Consider the following 22,600-nt stretch of genomic DNA (forward strand, 5'->3'; position numbering starts at 1 on the left):
ATCTGGGAATTCACACTGAATGGTCGCAGTCCAGAGTGACGCGAGGAATTGACTTACCGATTCCCCTTCCTTCTGCACACATTGCCTAAAAGTGTAGCGATGGGCAATGTGTGAGTGAGTGGGTGCATAGTGGTTTTTAAGTTTGGTTATTAAGGTGCCCCAACCAAGTGAATGGGGCTGGCGCTGGGGCTGACAGGGCACATGTGGTCACAAACATTTCTGGACTGCAGGAGCTGAGGAAAACTCCAGTCTTCCTATCTGCAGGCAGCTCATGGAAGTTGTTTGCTATGAGGAAGCACTCAAAGCATTCAAGGAACCCATTCTGCAGGATTCTTCAGTTGACCCAAAAGGGGCGAATTGAGGAAAAGCAGCCCTCTCTTACAGCTGAGAAAAGCTGAGAAGAGTGGTGAAAGAAAAAAAATCCTTTACTTCTAATGTTGTCAGCACTTCAGGATTCCACTTTCATCACCAGTATTGAAGATTAGATTGAACATAAGCATCAGAGTCACTGAGGTACTTTAACAGGCTTTATTTAACAGAGAACACAAGCTCAGAACAAGAACAGCAATTTCAGCACTTTGCCCTGCTATTTATACAGAAGCTGTCAAGCAGGGCAGCCAAGAGAATCCCGCTTTCAGCCCAGTGCATCTAAACAAATAGGTGTGAGCCTTTGGTTGCCGGGCTGTCAGTGTAAGTCAAGGACTTATGGCTGATCATAAGTCGAGGACCTAAGACCCATCATAAGTCGAGGACTTGTGACTGGTTGTAAGGCAAGGATATAAGACCGGTCAAAAGTCGAGAACTTCACACTGTCAAGCAGCAGATGGTAGTAGACACTGGGAGAGGGGGAGGCCACATAGGCCACAGGGAAGCCAAGAGACAGTAGGATGGATTGGGCAGTTGGACCCGGGAAGCTCATCTTCACATCTATCAGCTTGTCTGTGGCTTTTGCAGAGCATTAGGATCACATGCCTTACCCCTACACTTCTCCCTCTGTCTGCTGCTGGTGCCACTTCCTAAAGAAGAGCCTCCTGTGGCTGTCTACCTGCTCTGACGCTTAGCTTTCCCACAGCCCACACAGCTCATCTGAATCCCATGCCTTCCCCCGCCTTTTCCTCCTGCTGCTGCTTGGACAAGTAATCAACTCACCTGTACTGTGCCATCAGGCTCTGTACCCTTGCCATCTGTGGTGATGGCCATGTCCCCTCCCTAGGCTGTTGATGATTTTCACTAGGTCTTATTTTTGGGATAGGACTTTATTAGGTCCATGTTTAAAAATCAGTCTATGGTTTGTTTTCGGGATAGGTCTTATTTTTGGGGAAACATAGTTCTTGCTTTAAGGTCATGTTTGTATAACAATATTTAAAAATATTTGCATTTAACCTTATGGTAATAGGCAATTACCTTTTAAGTGAAAGAGAACTTTTCCTAGGATTTCATTGTAGCTGTTGAGGTAACTACAAGGGAAAAATTGCACCTTGTTGCCAAGAAGTGCAGATATATGTCTCTATATATTCTGGGAAAAAATTGCTAAAGTTTTTGGCTGACTGAAGTACACTATATGAATTTTCCCGCATAAAACTTTCACTTTGAGATTTTATCTCAAAATCTTTTCCTTTATTATATAATGGTTCATTCCATCACTACTATTCCATTAATAATTTGAAGGTTGCAATTTTCTCTTCTCATAATTATGAAAAAGGCTATAATTACTTTGCTATTCCTCAGTCTCTACAATTACTATCCTTTGAAGCATGAGGAATAAGTTATGTATACATTTAAATATTTTAGAATTTAGAGACAGGGAGAACAATCAGAATTATTGCTCTGATCCATTTGCACTCTAAGATTTGCTACATAAATCTTGTGAAGAACAGAAAGAGACCCAGTTCAAGTTTGTCACATTTTGGGAACTCATGAAAATGAGAGAAACTGTCAACTTGAGATTAATATTTATTACAATGATATTGATTCTTCTACTGCTATTGCCATTTAGAGCCTCCAAGACGGAACCAATAAAATGTAGCATCCAAGATCCTATCCCAATCGTTCACAAATATTTCCAGCAAGGTGACCTAGTCATTGGCGACATTATTTCTCTTGTCTTCCCAACTAGAGATGCAGAAAGGTTTGAGCAGGATCCCCATCATTCTCTTATTAGTGAATCTTTGTAAGATACTGTTTTCTTTCCATAGTCTGTATCAATCTAGATCAAATTCTTAAGTATGGTTTTTTATGTGTCATTATTAGCTTTGTGATTAAAAACAATCTTTCCCAGCTATGTTTAAATGGGATGTTTTTTCCAGTTTATAAATTATTTGTACTTAGAAATACACTTTGTACTAAGTTCTCTATAGTCTTCATATACCTTGTTTATACCTTATTTAAGCCAGACAAAATTGTAAATATATGCAATTTGCCACTTTTTGTAATCACATTAAATTGAAACCACCATGTGTGTAAGAAAAAGTGATTAAACTAATTTTACATCATAGTGACACAATGCTAATGTCCATATTACATGCTTGGTAATTATTCTGGTCAGCAACTTCACATAATCAGAATTGATTAGCAATAAAAAAAAATATTCAGTTAATATGAAAAAGTGATTATCTCTTTGTAAAACATTTTTCTTCAAGGAGCATCATTTGTAGAGAATTTTCTTTGATACAGCATCTAGTTCTCTTTACAGAGTCCTGACTAAGTATTATCAGCATCTCTTGGCCATGATATTTACTATTAAGAAGATCAATGAAGAGCTTCAACTCTTACCTAATATTACCTTGGGCTTCAGAATCTGTGATAGGTATGGTGGCTATCATGCCAAAATGGATTTTTTCTCCAGTCAGAACAGATTCATTCCCAATTACAAGTGTGGCAACTTGAACAAACTTATATCGGTTGTTGGAAATATTGATCCAGGAATCTCTTTGGTAGATATTTTAGACACTTACAAAGTTCCACAGGTAAGATCAATTTGATCCCCCACCCCAGACTGTAGTATACATTGCATATTAATATACAATTAACTTTCATGTACATTTCTCCATGGAGCTTGTTTAAGAAAATATATTTAATATATCATGAAATAAAACAAACCGAATTTTATAATGTGTTGTAGCTATTATTGAGTTGCAAAGATTAATCACTGATAATAAGTGTTGCATGAAAGTTGCTAATGTGATGAGAAAAAACCTTCAATATTTCTAAAGTTTAATTATTCATATTTTATTCCATTATTAGATATATTTCCTCCCTTTCATCCAAGTGCTCAAAGAGGCATAAATAGCGCTTTCTCCTCCTTCTGACAATCCTCATTTACAGATCACAATTGGGATTAGCAACTGCACTTAAGTGCCTCAGTCACTAATTGAAACAATAACATGACTGTGACAATCTTAAACGTCATTTTAATTTCCATTATTAAGTGAATCACCATGTGCATAAAGAAAGACTTCACATCACATCGAGATTAATTGTGATTTACCTTCTATGTTCTCCATTAAATCTTCTTACTGGGATCTGGTTGTGAAGCCTTTATAATAGGAATCATGTGGTTTTTGTATGCCTTGATGATCGTAAATGCATACTGGTTGTGAAATGCTCAAATCATTGATTACATGATTATGGACACTGCAACATTCATTAATCCACAGCAAAGTTTTTTTTTCAAAACCAATTTAATGCCAAATAGTAGTTATATGAGACAGTTAGTAAGTGAGAGCTACATTTACATTCTTCTATAACTGTCAGATGAGGTAGGCTTAATTAAGAAAGAGGGACTGGCCCTAAATTAACGTGAGAAATCATGGCTCTTGAATTGGGATCTTCTCACTGTTTATCCAGAGCTTATTCATAATATTGTTTTGAACTTCGATCATCATGATCAAAGTTAAGAAAGAGTAAACCTATCAATATAGGAAGAAGATTGTTGTGAAATATGAACAAGAAAAGAATACATACTGGAAAGATATTCAAACATTAAGTCTTAGTGAACAATATATTTTAATGAATGGAAAAAATATCCTTGAATTTAGAACAATACTAAGTCATTACAGCAGATGCCATATAAGCAGAATCAGAAGCCTCATTACCATGAATAATATTTCCTCCCCTTTTATGACCCTGTAATCTCTTAATTATGTTTAGAGTCAAGATAGCTGAACGGAGCTTAGTATTTACAGGCCAGATGCCATTTCTGATGCCTACATGGAGTTTGCAGCAGATATTTTCTCTTTGCACCCTGAGAGAGAAATGTCTGTTGCTACCTAGGATTGAACTGTCAACCTTCTTGGGTGGCAACATCTTCAACACTAGAACACCATGCCACTTATTATCATTAGCAATGCAGAACAAAAATGCTTCCTGGCCCTAATAAGTTCCCATTGATGTCTCGCCTCTTTTCCTCAATATCTTAACTTAAACTGAACAGATACTTGGACAATTTACAGGACTACCCTTTGAGATACAGCTGGCTGAGTTAACATTCTCCATCAAGAAGTACATAAGAAATAGAAGTTCATATCAGTCTGAAATAGGGTAAAGCAAATTTAGGTTTGATTTTTTTTTAGAAATGGAGTTCGAAAACTAAAAATAAGAGAGACATTTCTTAGTGTATTATTTAATATATGTACAAAAACCTCTCATGGAATTTTGTAATTTCTTACTTGTTATTGCATTATTTATTATTTCATTTTATATACCAAGATATTATGTTGCGAGAAGTCCTTTGAACCTGGGGCAAGCTAACTGGGAGGGAGGGAGGGAGGGAGGGAGGGAGGGAGGGAAGGAAGGAAGGAAGGAAGGAAGGAAGGAAGGAAGGAAGGAAGGAAGGACATATATAACAATAGGACAAACCAAGGATTCAGATATCAGGCTCTTTATCAAAGTTAATTCAGTGCTCCTGAATTCAGATAATCATAATATTGTAGATTTTGAAGGGAACATAAGTATTCTTTAGTCCCACAATACTATCCTAAGTAACTAAGCCATGCTGGCATAGTGGTTGGACTGCAGTATTGCAGGCTAACTTTGCCCACTGTCTGGAGTTTGATCCTAACTGGTTTAAGATTGACCCAACTTTCCATCCTTCTGATTCTGAGTCAGACTCAGATTATTGACAGTAATATACTGACTCTCTAAACTTCTTAGAGAGTGCTGTAAAGCACCGTGAAATGGTATGTTAGTCTAAGTGCTATTGCCATTGTTATTACTAAATTGGTAGATATGTTGACATATTTCAAAACTTTTAATTTAGAGTGGATACACATTTTCTTTTCTCAATCATATTTTCACTATGTTTTTCTGTTATTTCTATGTTCTTTCCTTATTTTTATTTCCATAGTTTTCAACAAGGTCTTCTCCTAATGAAAGTCCTTTCTACTACCACATGGTTCCAGGTGAACAACTTTATTACAAGGGAATTATTCAACTACTTTTACACTTCAGGTGGACTTGGGTTGGAATTCTTGTGAAAGGACTTGGTGGAAAAACTTTTGAGTACCTAATATTTTCAATATTTGCAGTCCATAGAATCTGTATTGCTTTCTTGGAACAATTCAAACCAGTATATTTCACAAATTATGTTGCTAGTTTGAAATTGCTACTAAAAACATTTCATCTTCTTGTTAGCAGCAAAGCCAAAGCTGTCATAATCAATGATAATGATCTTGCAAATTTACGATGGTTGTTATATCTACCTGAAATGGAAATGGCTTCTATCAAGCCTAAAGGTAAAGTGTGGATCATGGCTTCCCAAATGGGTCTTGCATCATACTTTTATCAGAAAAGCTGGGATATCCAAGTCCTTCATGGTGCTCTAAGCTTTGCACCTTACTCAAATGAAGTTGCAGGATTCCAACATTTTATCCAGACAAGAAACCATTTCTCAGCAAAAGAAGATGGTTTCCTGAAGGAAGTATGGGAGCATGCATTTGGTTGTGTGTTTCCAAATCCACCTGTGAATGAGGAAATGGAAGATGTCTGTACAGGGATGGAGAAACTGGAGACTCTTCCTGGAACTTTTTTTGAAATGAGGATGACCAGTCATAGTTATAGTATATACAATGCTGTGTACACTGTGGCACATGCTTTGCATGCCATGAAGTTGGACCAGCAATACTGGCCAAAGTTGAGTGACAAAAAGTTTGGTCTTCAGGATCTCCAGCCATGGCAGGTAATTTTTATGAATAATCAAATATATTGGTAATCAAATTTGAATTGCACTGATTTTCTGGCATCTCACAGCCTTTTGGCCACAAAGAGCAGTGGGATGTCGATAGTTAGTAATGCCTTCTAGGTTTGCTCTTTATCATTTTCTCTTTTTTGTGTGAAATTAATTATCTCAAATTTCTTTGTACTTCAATTTTTCCCAGCTCACTTACTTTCAATCTCTCTTCCTGATAGCTGTAACAGTTATATATGCTTTACCTGTCCCTTTCCCACATATGTGATATATATTTCCTGTAATATGTCATTGAAGATTCTCAGTAATCTAGGTAAAATTGTCTGGAAGTTGAGTCATGGTAGAGGCTTCAGACACAACCTGTCTTCCATTTGTTAGGTTGTTCTTTCATCAGCCCCCAGGAAAATTAAAGACCACTTCAAAAGTCTACAAAGGTGGCCACACTTAACATAAGGAAAGAGACATTCACATTCCAATGACTTTTTGTCTACTCACCTACAGAGCCTATTAAGATTAAGTGAGAAATAAAATCACTCTGGAGAACATGTATTGGATTCCCCCAACCAACTCATACTGAAGAAGCTACTTAGATAAGCATTTTGAACCAAATGGAAAAGATAATGACTCTATTTTCTATAAGAAGCTTTAATACATTTAGAGTCACAAGAACTGTTTGTTCAAGTTGACCGCCCCTTTTAAGCAACATCCTCAAAAGCATTTTAGTCAATAAAGGTATGGGCCTGAAATAGTGAATACTTTAATATACCTAGGAGATGGAAGAAATTTCTAATTGATTTTTTAAGATGAAAATATTTCCAAAGCCACCAGCTATTGCCTTTGTGCTTGAAAAGGAAAGAATAATGAATGCAGAGTGGAGTCAAATAACTGTGGACACACTACAAATGACTGTGCAGCAGAAATTATGTGCCTGTGGTTTCATGACATATCTAGAAGTGAGAGATGCAGAACTTTTGTACATTATCTTCAGAAGACAATGGAAGAGAAGATAGCAGAAACTAACCAGCTTCCATCCAAATTGTATTTCTTTCCTGCATACATGGAAAGATAAGCAGAAAATAGAATAGGAAATAATAAAATATAGTGAAGAGTAAACTGTTGTGCCTTATACTGAGAATAACACCAAGAAGCAACAACTGTTACTATACACATAGTAACCATGGCTTGTTTTTGAATGTTGGTTTCTTATTCAGCTTCACTTCTTTTTGAAGAGAGTTTCATTTAACAATAGCATTGGGAATGAAATTTCCTTTGACCAGAATGGCAAACTTATTACAGGATTAGAGATTGAGAACTGGATCACATTCCACAACCAGTCTTTCCATCGAGTGAAAGTTGGAAAGCTGGATCCCTGGGCTGTTGAAGATAAGATGTTCACCATTCATGAGGAAGCCATCACCTGGTCCAGCACTTTCAGCCAAGTAAGTTCTTGATGTAGGTGATATTGTTTAAATGTTTGGGATAATTTCCTAAAACTAATTCTATGTAATTAAAGATAGAAAGAATTGTCCACATTAAAAATTAAATTTTCTGAACAGCAGTTATATCTAAACATCCCAAATATTAGTATAGATTTTCATGCCCTATCTTGCTGTCAGATTTTTAAAAAACAAAGGAGATATATAAAGTTCTTACACCAACATAATTGTAATGGATAAGGGCCAGTTTGTTGCTGTGGTTAAGCTGTAAACCCAAAGTGTAACCTTAGCAATTACTTTCACTTTCACTTTCTCTGGGTCCTAGGAAAAAGGCTATGGCAAAATATTTCCAAAAATATTTGCAACAGAACTTCAGGGACTAGTCTCAGCAGCTGTTGGGATTCTCTGATTAGAAGTCACAGTGTCTCACTTTAAGAGTGATTAGAAAGCGCACTCTCTCACAGATAAATATACATACATTTTCTACAAACAGTACATTTGACTTCTAAGTTTATGCATCTACTATGCATTACAAATAAACAATATTATCTTCTCATCCTTATGGGTAGCATTTGTCTTCCTCAAACTTGAATTATCTCCTAAATGTCGGGAGTCTGAGGGTTCTACACTGTATATTAGCTGATCTTAACACTGTACTCTTTTAGAAAGAGAATTGATATTAAAAAGAGATTTGATATTGTTCTTGGGTTCTGTTGGAGCTATTCTTCCACCTCTTGCTGGGCATTCCTGCCACCACTGGGCCACTTTGGCTTTTATTTGTACATCCTCTTGAGTTCTTTCTTTAAGCCCTGGTACTTCTCCAGAATCTCATAGTCCTTTTTAACTAATGTGTCTGTCACTTAAAACTGCTATATCTATCACCACTACTATCTTCTGATTCCTGGAGATACTTCACACACACACACACACACACACACACACACACACACACACACGGGGGGGAGGGGAGAAGGGAGGGAGGGAGGGAGGGAGGGAGGGAGAGAGAGAGAGAGAGAGAGAGAGAGAGAGAGAGAGAGAGAGAGAGAGAGAGAGAGAGAGAATCTACTTCAGAAATTGGAGTCACTCAAAACTTAATAAGAACAAAGCAAGCTTTTAAGCTTTTCTTTTTAATATGTATGTGGAATAAAAATTAACAAATATTTTTAACATATACAGTACATGAAATATTGTTTTTTATTTCTCCAACTTTGTTTTATTCTTAAGTTGTGAATGAGTCCAATTTCTGAAATATATTCATGCATCATAATTAACCCTTCTTATTTTTTTAACATCTAATAATATATCAAAGTTTCAAAATGCTTCATCTATTCAATTTTTTGAATACTATTTCTAGAGTTATTATATGAAGTTGAAATTTTAATCCATTTATGGGGAATGGAGTTTGTATGTACATTTATGTTACATGATATAGATTGTTAAAACAACTAAAAAGTGGAAAAAGTTAGGAAATCTTTGTTCACTGCTTTTTGGAATATGTTTTATTAGCAGAATAATAGAATAGAAAGAATTTTTTATTGGCCGAGTGTGATTAGACACACAAGTAATTTGTTTCCAGTGAGTAAGCTCTCAAAGTATATACAACAATAGTGATAAGAAACAAAGTTATAGTCATAAGAAGAGAAGGAGATAAGTAATAGGAAAGATGAGAATAATGATGGTAATACCGCTTTTTTAGATAGTTTGACAGTGTTGTAGGAATTAGTTGTTTAGCAGAGGGATGGCATGGGGGGAAATGTCCTTGTGTCTAGTTGTTCTGATGTGCAGTGCCCTGTAGCAACATTTTGAGGGTAGAAGTTGAACCTGTTTGTGTGCAGGCTATGAGAGACCTCTGGAGACATTTTCACAGGCCTCTACTAGTTCATGCAGTATACAGGTCCTCAACAGAAGGCAACCTGGTAGCAATTGCTTTTTCAGCAGTTCTAATTATGCACTGAAGTCATTGTGGTCTTGATTGGTTGCACAACCAAGCCAGACAGTTATAGAGGTGCAAATGACCAACTCAATAATTCCTCTGTAGCACTGTGTCAATTTTGTCATTTAAAAAAACATCAAAAAGGTTTATTCTTCTTTATTTTTTAATTATTATTTTTTTGCATTACACATTAGATACTTTATTCATTAAACATGAAACTCAGTCAATTGAACATTCAAAAATGCATCACATAGTTTTTAGTTTTTTTTTTAGTTTATTAACATTTATAGGCCGCCCTTTTCCCTGAGGGGACTCAGGGCGGCTCACATAAAATCAGGAAGGGGAATACAAACAATAACGTAGACACACATAAGTAAAAATAATAGGCAACATTCATTCATCATTCGGGAGGGGCGGCTATCTTTGTCCCCAGGCCTGACGGGCTAGCCAGGTCTTAAGGGCTATGCGGAAGGCCTGGACGGTGGTGAGAGTACGAATCTCCACGGGGAGCTCGTTCCAAAGGGTCAGAGCTACTACTGAAAAGGCCCTCCTCCTTGTAGTTGCCAGCCGGCACTGGCTGGCAGATGGAATTCGGAGGAGGCCCAATCTATGAGATCTAATTGGTCGCAGGGAGGTAATTGGCAGAAGGCGGTCTCTCAAGTACGCAGATCCACTACCATGGAGGGCTTTATGGGTGACTAATAGCACCTTGAAGCGCACCCGGAGATCGACAGGTAGCCAGCGCAGCTCGCGGAGGATAGGTGTTATGTGGGTGAACCGAGGTGCACCCACAATCACTCGCGCAGCCGCGTTCTGGACTAGCTGAAGTCGCCGGATGCTCTTCAAGGGCAGCCCCATGTAGAGCACATTGCAGTATTCCAGCCTAGAGGTCACAAGGGCCCGAGTGACTGTTGTGAGAGCCTCCCGATTCAGGTAGGGTCGCAACTGGCGCACCAGGCGAACCTGGGCAAATGCCCCCCTGGTCACAGCCGTCAGGTGGTGGTCAAAGGATAGCTGTGGATCCAGGAGGACTCCCAAGTTGCGAACCCTCTCTGAGGGGTGTAAAATTTGACCCCCCAGCCTGAGTGATGGAATATTGGTCGAATCTTTGGGAGGGAAGCACAACAGCCACTCGGTCTTTTCTGGGTTGAGTACAAGCTTGTTAGCCCTCATCCAGTCCATAACGGCCTCAAGGCCTCGGTTCATCACGTCTGCCGCTTCATTGAGTTGGCACGGGGTGGACAGATACAACTGGGTATCATCCGCATATTGATGGTATCTTATCCCATGCCTGCGGATGATCTCTCCCAGCGGTTTCATGTAGATGTTGAATAGTAGGGGGGATAAGACCGAACCCTGAGGCACCCCATATGTTAGGGGCCTAGGGGTCGATCTCTGCCCCCCCACTAACACCGACTGTGACCTGTCCGAGAGGTAGGAGGAGAACCACCGCAACACGGTGCCTCCCACTCCCACCTCCCGCAGTTGTCGCAGAAGGATACCATAGTCGATGGTATCGAAAGCCGCTGAGAGGTCAAGGAGAACCAGGATGGAGGGATGTCCTCCATCTCTGGCTCTCCAAAGATCATCGGTCAATGCGACCAAAGCGGTTTCTGTGCTGTAACCGGGTCTGAAGCCTGACTGGAAGGGGTCAAGATAGCTTCAAGATAACCAGTCAACATATACCATTGACTGGTGCTAATGATTGATACAGATTGCTGCCAGCATCCTAAGTATTAACCAAGTACATTCAAAAGAGGTACAATGTTCTGAATAGTGCAGTTTTTTGCAGTTCTGCTGATTATTGCAGAAAGCTGCAATTTCTTGATGTATTTTATAAAATCCTTGGACATGGTATCAAGTGCCCCAATGACAATGGTATCACTGTTTTATTATTATTATTCGCAACAACAGAATTGTATCAGAGTGGCCAGTTGTTTCGCTGGATTTGGCATTGATTACTAGTCGGGCCACACCCAGGGGTCTAGGACTTTGTAATGTATTTTCGTAATATGCGTGCAGATCCAAGCAGTGCGGCCTTTTGCATTTGACTGAAAAGGTCACCAAAAATCAGATGGTAAAGATCTTGTGGGATTTTTGCATACAAACGGACAAAATACTGGCACATAATACACCAGACATCACACCGGTTGAGAAAAACAAGGTTACAATCATAGACATTGCAATACCAGGTGATAGCAGGGTTGATGAGAAGGAATATGAAAAAATCGCGAAATACCAGGACTTAAAAATCAAAATTCAACGATTATGGCACAAACCAGCAGTGCTAATTCCAGTGGTAATCAGCACACTGGGTGCTATTTCAAAAGCACTGGAATTACATTTAAAACAGTTAAAAATGGACAAAATCACCATCAATCAAATGCAAAAAGCCACACTGCTTGGATCTGCACACATATTATGAAAATACGTTACGACGTCCTAGGCCCCTGGGTGGGGCCCGACTAGTAATCAATGCCAAATCCAGCGAAACAAGTGGCCGCTGTGATACAATTCTGTTGTTGCAATAATAATAATAATAATAATAATAATAATAATAATAATAATAATAATAATAATAATAATAATAATAATAAACAGTTGAAGAAGAAAAACATGCACTGGCTGATTATTTAAAAGAAACTCAAGAACATCTATTAATCGAAGTAAAGAACAAAAATCTACTGAAGGCCCAACAGACAAAACAAGAATACAGAAAAGATGTGATAAAATCAAGAATGGAGAGTTGGCAGAACAAAGCACTGCATGGTCAATTTCTGGAAAAAATAAAAGATAAAGTGGACAGTGAACAAACTTGGTTATGGTTAAAAACAGGTACATTAAAGAAAGAAACAGAGTCACTAATCCTGGCTGCGCAAGAACAAGCTATCCGCACAAATGCCATTAAGGCCAAAATCGAAAAATCCTCTGATGATGCCAAATGCAGACTTTGCAAAGAAGCTGATGAAACTGTTGATCACATACTCAGCTGCTGTAAAAAAATCGCGCAGACTGATTATAAATTGCGGCACAATTCAGTAGCACAAATGATCCATTGGAATTTGTGCAAAAATTATAATATTAAAACAGCAACAAACTGGTGGGAACATCAGCCTGAAAAAGTCACAGAAAATCAGATGGTCAAGATCTTGTGGGATTTCCGTATACAAACCGACAAAATACTGGCGCATAATACGCCAGACATCACACTGGTTGAGAAAAATAAGGTCACAATCATAGACATCGCAATACCAGGTGATAGCAGGGTCGCCGAGAAGGAACATGAAAAAATCGCAAGATACCAGGACTTAAAAATCGAAATTCAACGACTAAAGCACAAACCAGCAGTGGTAATTCCAGTGGTAATTGGCACACTGGGTGCTATTCCAAAAGCACTGGAATTACATTTAAAACAGTTAAAAATTTACAAAATCACCATCAGTCAAATGCAAAAAGCCGCACTGCTTGGATCTGCACGCATATTACGAAAATACGTTACGACGTCCTAGGCCCCTGGGTGGGGCCCGACTAGTAACCAATGCCAAATCCGGCGAAACAACTGGCCGCTGTGATACAATTGTGTAATAATAATATCTATATGTGGATGCTTCCTAGTGTCTTGAAAAGTGAATACCGTTCTACTGAAAAAAATCACCCCTTAGAAATGACCTGAGTATAAAGTATTTCCTAGTATAGAAGGAACAAATTTACCTATATACTTGGTAGAATTGAAAAAAATAATTCACTCTTGAACAATTTTAATGATGAGGTTGAAGAGTAAAACAATTCAAATCCTTAAATTAGCACTCTTTATTTTCAGAATTTGAGTCAGTCATGATTTTTCCATTTTTTCCCAACTGCATGAGTGATTGTTTTTCTTTTTTCATATATTGGGCAGACCATACCTGATTCGGTGTGTACTGAGAGTTGTCTCCCTGGTTATTTCAAGAAAAAGCAGGAGGAGAAGCCATTTTGTTGCTATGATTGCCTTCCATGTCCTAAAGAGAAAATGTCAAGCCAGAAGGGTAAGAGATAATGTAAACCAAATTGACTTGTAATTCTGTAGATCATCCAAGGCAGATCTATGAACATAAGTGTTGTGGCCCAGCAGGAGCCATTGGAGCTACCGATGGACTCCGATAGCGAGGAACCCTATGAGTCTGCTATGAAAGATGTGGAGGACTCTGGGCAGGGTTTAGACTGAGAGCAGGGACCAGAAAGGCTGGTTGGCCACCAGGAGGCACCTGAGGCATGGAGCAGTGGGGAAGATCAAAGGGAGTTTGTCCTGTTGCCAGGCAACAAAAGGTGGAGAAACGAGGCAGCAGTTACAGAGACAGACTCATAAGAGATAATCAAACCCAGGTTGTTGTGGCTTGGCCCCTCCCAAGAGAGTATATAAGAAGAGACTTTGGGAAGTGTCCTTTTGCAAGACACAACAATTCGTAGTAATCTGGAGAACTCCTCGTCTGGTCTGTTTTGTGTTCCTGTGTCTGTTGGAATCTGGGTTGCCAGTGAGTCGTTTGTGGGCTTTCAGTATTATAATTGCTGTAAATAAAGAGTGGCAAACAGCTAAACCTTTGTCTTTGTTCATTACCGGACAGAGGGGGAGGGCAGAACACATAAGTATGAGGTTTGAATTATAGTTTATCAATTAATAGATTTCCCCTTTGCATAAAGAAAGATTCCCCAACCAATTGAAAGGAAAGCTTCAGGCAGAGTTAAGAGTTTAAACCTGGTGGCATGAACTGGGCAGTCTTCATCTGAACTGAGTACCTAAATGACTTAGCATATACAACAATAACATTTAGACTTATATGCCGCTTCACACCACTATTTTTGTAAAACGTTTTCTATTTTTCCTTTCAAATTCACTCTTAGATGTACATTCTTATAATTGTTATTTAATATCTGTCAATTCATATCATTTTCCCCTGTATATTTACATTTTAATTTTTCTTATTTCCCCTATTATATATTAATCATGTGTCATCTGAGATACTTATTTCATCCTTTGTTCTTTTCTTTCTATTTATATCTTTTTTCAAGCCAATCATAAAATCATCCCAATGTCCTGTAGTACACTAATTCCTCTTTGTCCTTTGTTCTTAATGTCAACCTGTTCATTTCTGTGCAATCTAATATCTTTATTACTTCCCATTCCGATGAGATTTTTGTCTGCTTTCTAGTTTTTTACGAATCTAATTCTGTCTGCTGTTATTATTTGTACAATCAAATATGAATCTTATTTACTGTATTTCTCTGGTAGAATACTCAATAAGAATATCTCTGGCTTAAACTCTACGGGTTTATGTATCATTTTCTCTAACCATGTTTGTATTTTTAACCCAATACCTTTTTGCATCCCTACACGTCCGCCACATATAATAGTATGTTCCTGGCAATTGGTGACATTTCCAACATTTAACTGATTTATCCTTAAACATTTTTGCTAATCTTTCAGGTGTCATGTGCCATCTATAAACATTTTATATAAATTCTCTTTATATGCTGCCACCATTGTCAGATTATAATTCCTTTCCCAATGCTGTTGCTATTTTTCTAGTTCTATTGTATATCCAAAGTTTTTTGCCCATCTTATCATTGTTTCTTTGACCTCTTCTTCTTCTAGGTATATTCTAAGTAAATAACTGTACAATTTTTTTTATCATTTTTTCATCTGTTCCTATGTAATTCTGAGTTTTCCATATTACAACCATACTCTTTCACATCTTTTTTCATATCTTGTTTGTATTTGCATTTGGTTAAACCATCTTATATCAATCCCTTGTTCTAATTCTCTTCTGTTTTAGTTTTCTCTGCATTGTTAAATATCTTTGTATCTTATAACCTTTTTCATACTACTATGAAATGTAGTATGTGCCCAAGCCTCTACTGTTGAAAGCCACATTGGTATTTCCATATAGTGTTTTTCTTTTACTTTTTCCTATACTGCGTACAAATCATTTCTTACATAGTGTCTCTGAAAGTAACCATGTATTCTATTTTTCCTATATCACAAAAATTTGTGCCAATCCAGTTGCATATTGGTTGTTCCTCCAAGGATAGCAACCTTGCATTTCTTAGTAATATCCATTCTTTTATCCATGTTAGAGCTGCCGCTTGATAGTATAATTCACAGTTCAGTACACCAAATCCACCTCTAGAATTCTAGAATCTTGTAGCATTCTTATATTAATTTTCACTTTCTTTCCTTGCCAATCATATTTTCTTATTATTTTATTTAATTTTTTGAAGTATTTTTTTCAAGTTTTATCAGTATTGTTTGGAATAAAAATAATATTCTTGGTAGTATATTCATCTTAATTATTGCTATTCTACCCATTAGAGATAGCTCTAAATTTTTCCATTTCTTTATATCCATTTCAATTTGGTTTCTTAGTTTATAATAATTATCTTTCTTAATAGTTACACATCTCAAGGTCAACTGTATTCCCAAATATTTCACTTTTTTACTATTTGAATATCTAATTTCTCCATTATTTTGTTTTTCTGTTATATTTTTCGCTAATTTTTTTTTGTTTTATCTTTATTAATTTTTAATCCTGCCACATCCTGAGGATGTGGTGTGGTCAGGAAAAATTTGATGGCTCATTGGCTAAGACACTGAGCTTATCAATCAGAAAGGTTGGCAGTTCAGTAGTATGAATCCCTAGCACCACATAACAGAGTGAACTCCCATTACTTGTCCCAGCTTCTGCCAACCTAGCAGTTTCAAAGCACATAAAAATGCAAGTAGAAAAATAGGAGCCACCTTTGGTGGTAAGGTAACAGCATTCCATATGCATTTGGCATTTAGTCATGCCGTCCACATGACCATGGAGACATCTTCGGACAGTTCTGACTTTTCAGCTTTGAAACAGAGATGAGCACTGCCCCCTAGAATCGGGAATAACTAGCACGTATGTGTGAGGGGAACCTTTACCTTTCATTACTTCATAGTTCTTTACAGCCTTCTGTAATCATATTACAGAATCAAAAATGTGGGTCTTCATTTTACCCACCTTGGAAGGCTGGAAGGCTGAGTCAACCTTGAGCCTGCTGAGATTTGAACAGCCAAATTGCATGCAGCTGGCAGGCAGCAGAAGTAGCCTGCAGTACTGCACTCTAACCACTTGCACCACCTCAGCTCAATATATCATTTGTAGGGCATATTAATTATTATTTTTGGAGTTATCTAAAACTTTTTGATGCTATTTTTATTTATTTAAAAAAAATATTTACAAAATCCCAAACAATTAATTGAGATGATAATTTTTTTTGATTCTCACTTAGAGGAGAATAAAAAGGAATTTGAGCATGGAGTCACTTTGTGGAAGGAAACAACAGATGCCAGGCTATGAAAGCCTTTATCTTCAGTTTCTTAAGGAAATTCACTCATTTTGGTGAGATTCTTATAAATAGGTGACCATCAATAAAGAAGCAGCTTTGCTCTATTTCCTGAGTTGTATTGGTTCCTTGCATCTGACATCACAATTGAACCCCCCCCTTCTGCTATTAAGAGATGGAGTTGCTAAGTGAGACTGCAGCTATGCTTATAATGTTATTTCAGTTTTTTCTTTTCCCTATACACTTGAAAAGGTGTTAAATACGAGGATTGGTCACAACCTTTAATTACTATTGTAACTGTGAATGGTTTTCCAAAGAAGGCAGGCATTAGACAAAAGATACCTGGGCAGGCATATTTTCTCCACTCCCCCACACTTTGGAATGCTGGAGCTGCAATAATTCAGCAAGAAGAGAATTGATGTTTATATTTATTTTAATTGGAGAGGAAAGGATTGCAAGAAAGCAAGCAGACACAATGTAGAACATGTCATAAAATGAAGAAAGTAGCACTGGCTATTTGCTTGGTGCATAGGTTGGTGTGAGCCAGAGGCCACAACCAAAGGAAGCAACCAAATGCCTTTAAAACACTGATTAGGTTTTGCCAGTGACACCCAGCAATGTCAGCCTTGTAGATATTTCTAATCAACTATTTAAGGCCACAGAGCTCAGCTTTTTAAATTCTGGTTAGCACTTTTTAGGGAATTGCTCACTGTGGAGAATTGATTTCACCTATTTAAAATTGTTTGATTTTGTTTTGATTTTGTGCAAATTATAATATTTTAAGTATACTAAATGAACAACATTAAACAAAAAATGATCACACACACGCACACACACACACACCACACACTTTATATATACACTTTTCCTGTGTAAGATTGAGATTGTCTTGGCAACGTTTCAGTGAGGTCTCATTTGCCATCTTCAGGCTGGGTTTTGGGCTTAAAATGTGATCGGAGCTGCCGTCTTTCTATAAATCTTGGTGGGTGGGTGTGAAGTGCTGGCGTTGTTTCAGTAAGTGGATTGATTGGATGTGTGTCTGTAACATGATTGGTAGATTGGTGCTGGCTGTGTGTCCATTGTTGTTTTGTGTTGTAATGGCCTGGGTTGTGGCTGGGGCTCGTTCGTTGACTATGGCTGGTTTTCAGATGTCTGCTAGGAGGGAGGTATCGTCACATTTATTTATGTTGTGGGGATGTTTCTCTATTTCAATAGCTTCCATAATTATTCTCTTGTTGAAGTGTTCTGTTTTGGAGATTAACCTGGTTCCTTCAAAATTAATTTCATGTCCTGTAGCTTTAAGGTGCTGGAAAAGGGAGGAAGTTTTTTTTTCTTTTTTTCATACTGCATTCTTGTGTTCTGTGATGTGTGCATTTATTTTCTTATTCATTTGTCCTATGTATATTGCAGGGCAGATTTTGCATGTTATTTTGTAAACTCCTTGGTTTTCTAGCTGGATTTTGTCTTTGGGGTTTCTTAAGATGTTGACTATTTTTTAGTCAGTGTTGAAGGCTGTCTTGATATTGTGTTTGTGGAGAATTTTGCTGATTTTATCTGTGGTGGCTTTGATGTAAGGGAAGAGGGTGATGCTGTTGTCCTGTTCTGTGTCTCGGTTTTTGGGGGGAGTCTCCCTTTGGATTAGGTTGGTAATTGTTTTTGTTTGGAAACCATTGAAGATTAATACATTTGTGAGAGTGTGTAATTCAGTTTTCAGATGGTCTTTGTTGGCTAGGCATTTGGTTCTGGAGATTAGGGTCTTGGCTACAGAGTTGATCTGTGCAGGGTGGTGATGGGATTGTGCATTTAAGTAGTGGTTGGTGTGTGTGTTTTTTTTCTGGTAGATGGTATGTTCGAGGGAGCCATTGTTTTTTTTTGTAGATTAGGATGTCCAGAAAGGAAAGTTGGCCAAATCACAAAAGTGTCATCAACATATCTAAGCCAGAGTTTGGGTTTGTGTTCAGATTTATCTAAGACGTTAGTTTCAAAATGTTCCATGTATAAGTTTGCGATGACAGGTGAGAGGGGTGCTCCTTCTATCTACAGATAGAATCTACAGATTCACAGGTGTAGGTATGCTGGTCTTGTTATATTCAAGTCTTTTTCCATGTAAGATTGAGGTTGTCTTGGCAACGTTTCAGCAAGGTCTCACTTACCATCTTCAGGCTGGTGTTTTGGGCACACACACAAAAACACAAGCACAAACACACACACACACACACACACACACACACACACACACACTACTTTTAATAATGCTTTCTAGAGGATCTTGTTGAAGATTGATGTAACAATAAAACCAAAATAAAGTAAGTTCAAACAATGTAAAGCACAAATAATAAATGAGAAACTTGAGATGAACTCATAAGTAACTTATGATTTTTCACTTAGCAAAGAATTTCCATTATTTTTTTCATGTACATTGTATCCCTGGTATAACAGAAGGAAGTCAAATGGATAATATAAAGGTCCATATAATGTAATCTTGTATGCAGAGGAAAAATATGACACTAAGAATTGATACAAAGAATAGTATGATTATCAAATGTATATACATATATTAAATATTGATACTTACATTCCAGACATGAATGACTGTTTCAAATGCCCAGAAGATGAATACAAAAAAAGAAACAAGATTCTTGTCTTCCAAAGAAAGTATCTTTTTGATCTATGAAGAATAATGAGAATAGGTTTAGTCACTCTGGTACTTTCATTTTCTCTCTGCACAATTTTGGTGCTGACAACATTTTTGAAGTATCACCATACTCCCATTGTCAAGGCCAATAACCAAAATCTCACCTATGTTCTACTTGTTTCCCTCCTCTTCTGCTTTCTTTGTTCACTGCAGTTCCTCATTGCATAGATATATGTGTAATACATAGAATAGATAAAAGGCAGTAATAACATTATAAATATTAAGTAGAATCCTTTGGAGAGAATTACCTTGTTAAAATCCAAGTATGATAGGTCTGATGGATTTTGCTATTTTTGCTGTTAAGAAATTTGATAGGCCATAATAATATTCATAGAATAATCACAGGATTAAAATAGAAATTTGAAAATAGAAACACATACATGTATATATATTTAATACATTTAAATTTAAATTTCAGACATGGATGACTGTTCCAAATGCCCAGAAGGTCAATATCCAAATAAGGATCAAGATTCATGTCTTCCCAAAAGATTATCATTCTTATCCTATGAGGAACCAATGGGAATATGTCTACTGATTCTGGCACTTTTCTTTTCTGCTTGCACAGTTGTGGTTCTGGCAACATTTTTGAAATATCACCATACTCCCATTGTCAAGGCCAATAACAGAAATCTCACCTATCTTCTACTTATTTCCCTTTTCCTCTGTTTCCTTTGCTCACTGCAGTTCCTCATTGCACCTGGAAATATAATATGTCTCCTCCGACAAATTAGCTTTGGCATCATCTTCTCAGTGGCTGTGTCTTCTGTGCTGGCAAAAACCATCACTGTGGTTCTGGCTTTCATGGCTACCAAGCCAGGGTCCCGGATGAGGAACTGGGTGGGAAGACGACTAGCCATTTCCATTGTTTTTTCTAGTTCTCTGATTCAAGTAGGCATCTGTACAGTGTGGCTGTTCACATTTCCTCCTTTCCCTGACATTGACACCCATTCAGAAATTGAGGAAATCATACTTCAGTGCAATGAAGGCTCAGCTACCATGTTCTATTGTGTCCTGGGCTATATGGGCTTTCTGGCAGCTGCTAGTTTCACAGTAGCTTTTTTCTCCAGGAATCTTCCCAGCAGTTTCAATGAAGCCAAATGCCTCACTTTCAGCATGCTGATCTTCTGCAGTGTCTGGATCTCCTTTGTTCCTTCCTACCTGAGCACAAAAGGCAAATATATGGTGGCTGTGGAGGTTTTTTCCATTTTGGCTTCTAGTGCTGGATTGCTGGCCTGCATTTATTTCCCCAAATGCTGTATAATCATTATTAAGCCAGAACTAAACAACAGGGAACAGTTAATAAAGAAAAAATAATAATATAAATTAAAAATTCTATTTCCAAATTTGCTCTTTTAGTATCCAATGGGAACCTGACTATTAGCAAACATCTGTGTGAATATATGTACATATAGTGCTTTGTCATTGTACAGACAATTATTGCCATTTGTTAAGGTTAAAATCCAATTGGGGTAAGGCTAAGAATAATCAGCACAGAACCTGATGGTGGTTTAGTTTTCAAGCAATCCAGAATGGGACAAGGCATTAGGCCCACACGACCCTGCTTTCCTAGACCGTCTGAACAATCACAGACCTTTGTCCATGGCTGGTCCTCCACCAGTGATACACCATCACCATTACTACTCCATTATTTCTCTGAGGCTCCATAATTATAGCCAATGCATCATGACCAAAGTCTTCACAGCCAATTCCCCCTGTGGGATGATTAAACTTGCACTTTTAGTGCTTCTGGTTTCTGGTGAGCTTTTGGTGCATGCCCAATGGCAAGAACAGAGGGTGCATCAACAACAAAGAATAATTAATAAAGAAACAATACTAATAATACTCACACTGGCCTATTTCTATTAATTTTCCCTTACAGCCTTTTCCCAAACTTTAAATGTTATTAATATATTTATTTATTAATTTAGTTATTTATTCACTACTTTATTTATTTATCTGTGTAATTAAATACACAAAGAATTTGTCTCAGGTGCAGAGGGCCTCAGTGTGTAAAACAAAATCATCATCATCATCATCATCATCATCATCATCATCTATCCCAAAAAGGCAAGGGAGTGAAGAAAATGATAAGGAGAAATAATGATACTACAGCCATACTACATGGATAATAGACATTAGGCAGCTCTTTGGGAATTAGGTGTACAGCAGATTGATGGCACAACTGTCCCCATGTCTAGTTGTTTTAGTATGCAATGCTCTATAACAGAGTTCACCAACCTTTCAGGGTTGATAGCCCAGAGAGGGGGGAGGGCATGATTTTGTGAGAGGGACAGGTGTGTGTCTGTGTGTATGAGCACCTATTGCTTGTGCAAGTGGGATCATGAGCAATTGTGGGGTCATGAGCACCCGTGATGCTCATGTGAGTAGGGCCATGAGTGGGGATGGAAATACCCATGACATTTGTGCAAGTGAGGATCCAAATGCCTGCACTGCGAATAGGCTGTGGACTGGTAGTGGGTTGCAGCCCACAGGTTGGGAACCCCTACTCTATAGTTCTTTCCCAAGGGAAAGAATGGAAATGTGTCCAAGATATGAAGGGTTTGTAGATTATCATTTCTCTTTTTTAGTATCTTCTTTTTTCTCTCTCCACATTTTAAAATCATTGACTTTAGAGAGGGGGAGAGCAGAATTTTTAGGAGTGTTTTTTTTTCTTAAACAAGCAAAGACTGGTAATTGTTGCATTAAAATTGAAAATCTGAAAAACGAGGGCAAGGATCTATATAAGGATGCAGTACAGATTTTGCCTACAAAAATCAATACTGAATTCCAGAAATAAAATGTTGCTAGTATAAACACAAAGGTTTGTATATCCATTATTTCTCTTGCATAGTATTTCTTCTTTAAAATTTCCATTATTTTCAAATATTGATATTTATATTCTATAAATTATTTTATGGATTATTTTGTGATGTATGTATTGAAGAAAAATATTGGAAGTATTCTATCTTAAAATAAATATAACAGTGTGAGGACAGAGGACA

At 37.5% G+C, this 22,600-nt stretch overlaps 1 protein-coding gene across 1 annotated transcript; it reads left to right on the forward strand.

The window, feature by feature from the left end:
• The first annotated feature begins 2,726 nt into the window (after positions 1–2,726).
• LOC148046248 (vomeronasal type-2 receptor 26-like) lies at positions 2,727–20,912 on the forward strand. The gene is made up of 5 exons (XM_087714615.1): positions 2,727–2,966; positions 5,345–6,175; positions 7,414–7,623; positions 13,452–13,578; positions 20,014–20,912. Exons 1-5 carry the CDS (start codon positions 2,727–2,729, stop codon positions 20,910–20,912), a joined length of 2,307 nt encoding a protein of 768 aa, XP_087570741.1.
• The last annotated feature ends 1,688 nt before the right edge of the window (positions 20,913–22,600 follow it).

The sequence above is a fragment of the Thamnophis sirtalis genome, unplaced genomic scaffold (genome assembly GCF_051295495.1).
Source record: "Thamnophis sirtalis isolate CommonGarterSnake01/CBP01778 unplaced genomic scaffold, rThaSir2_p1.2 scaffold_4, whole genome shotgun sequence".
Taxonomy (NCBI): Eukaryota; Metazoa; Chordata; class Lepidosauria; order Squamata; family Natricidae; genus Thamnophis; species Thamnophis sirtalis.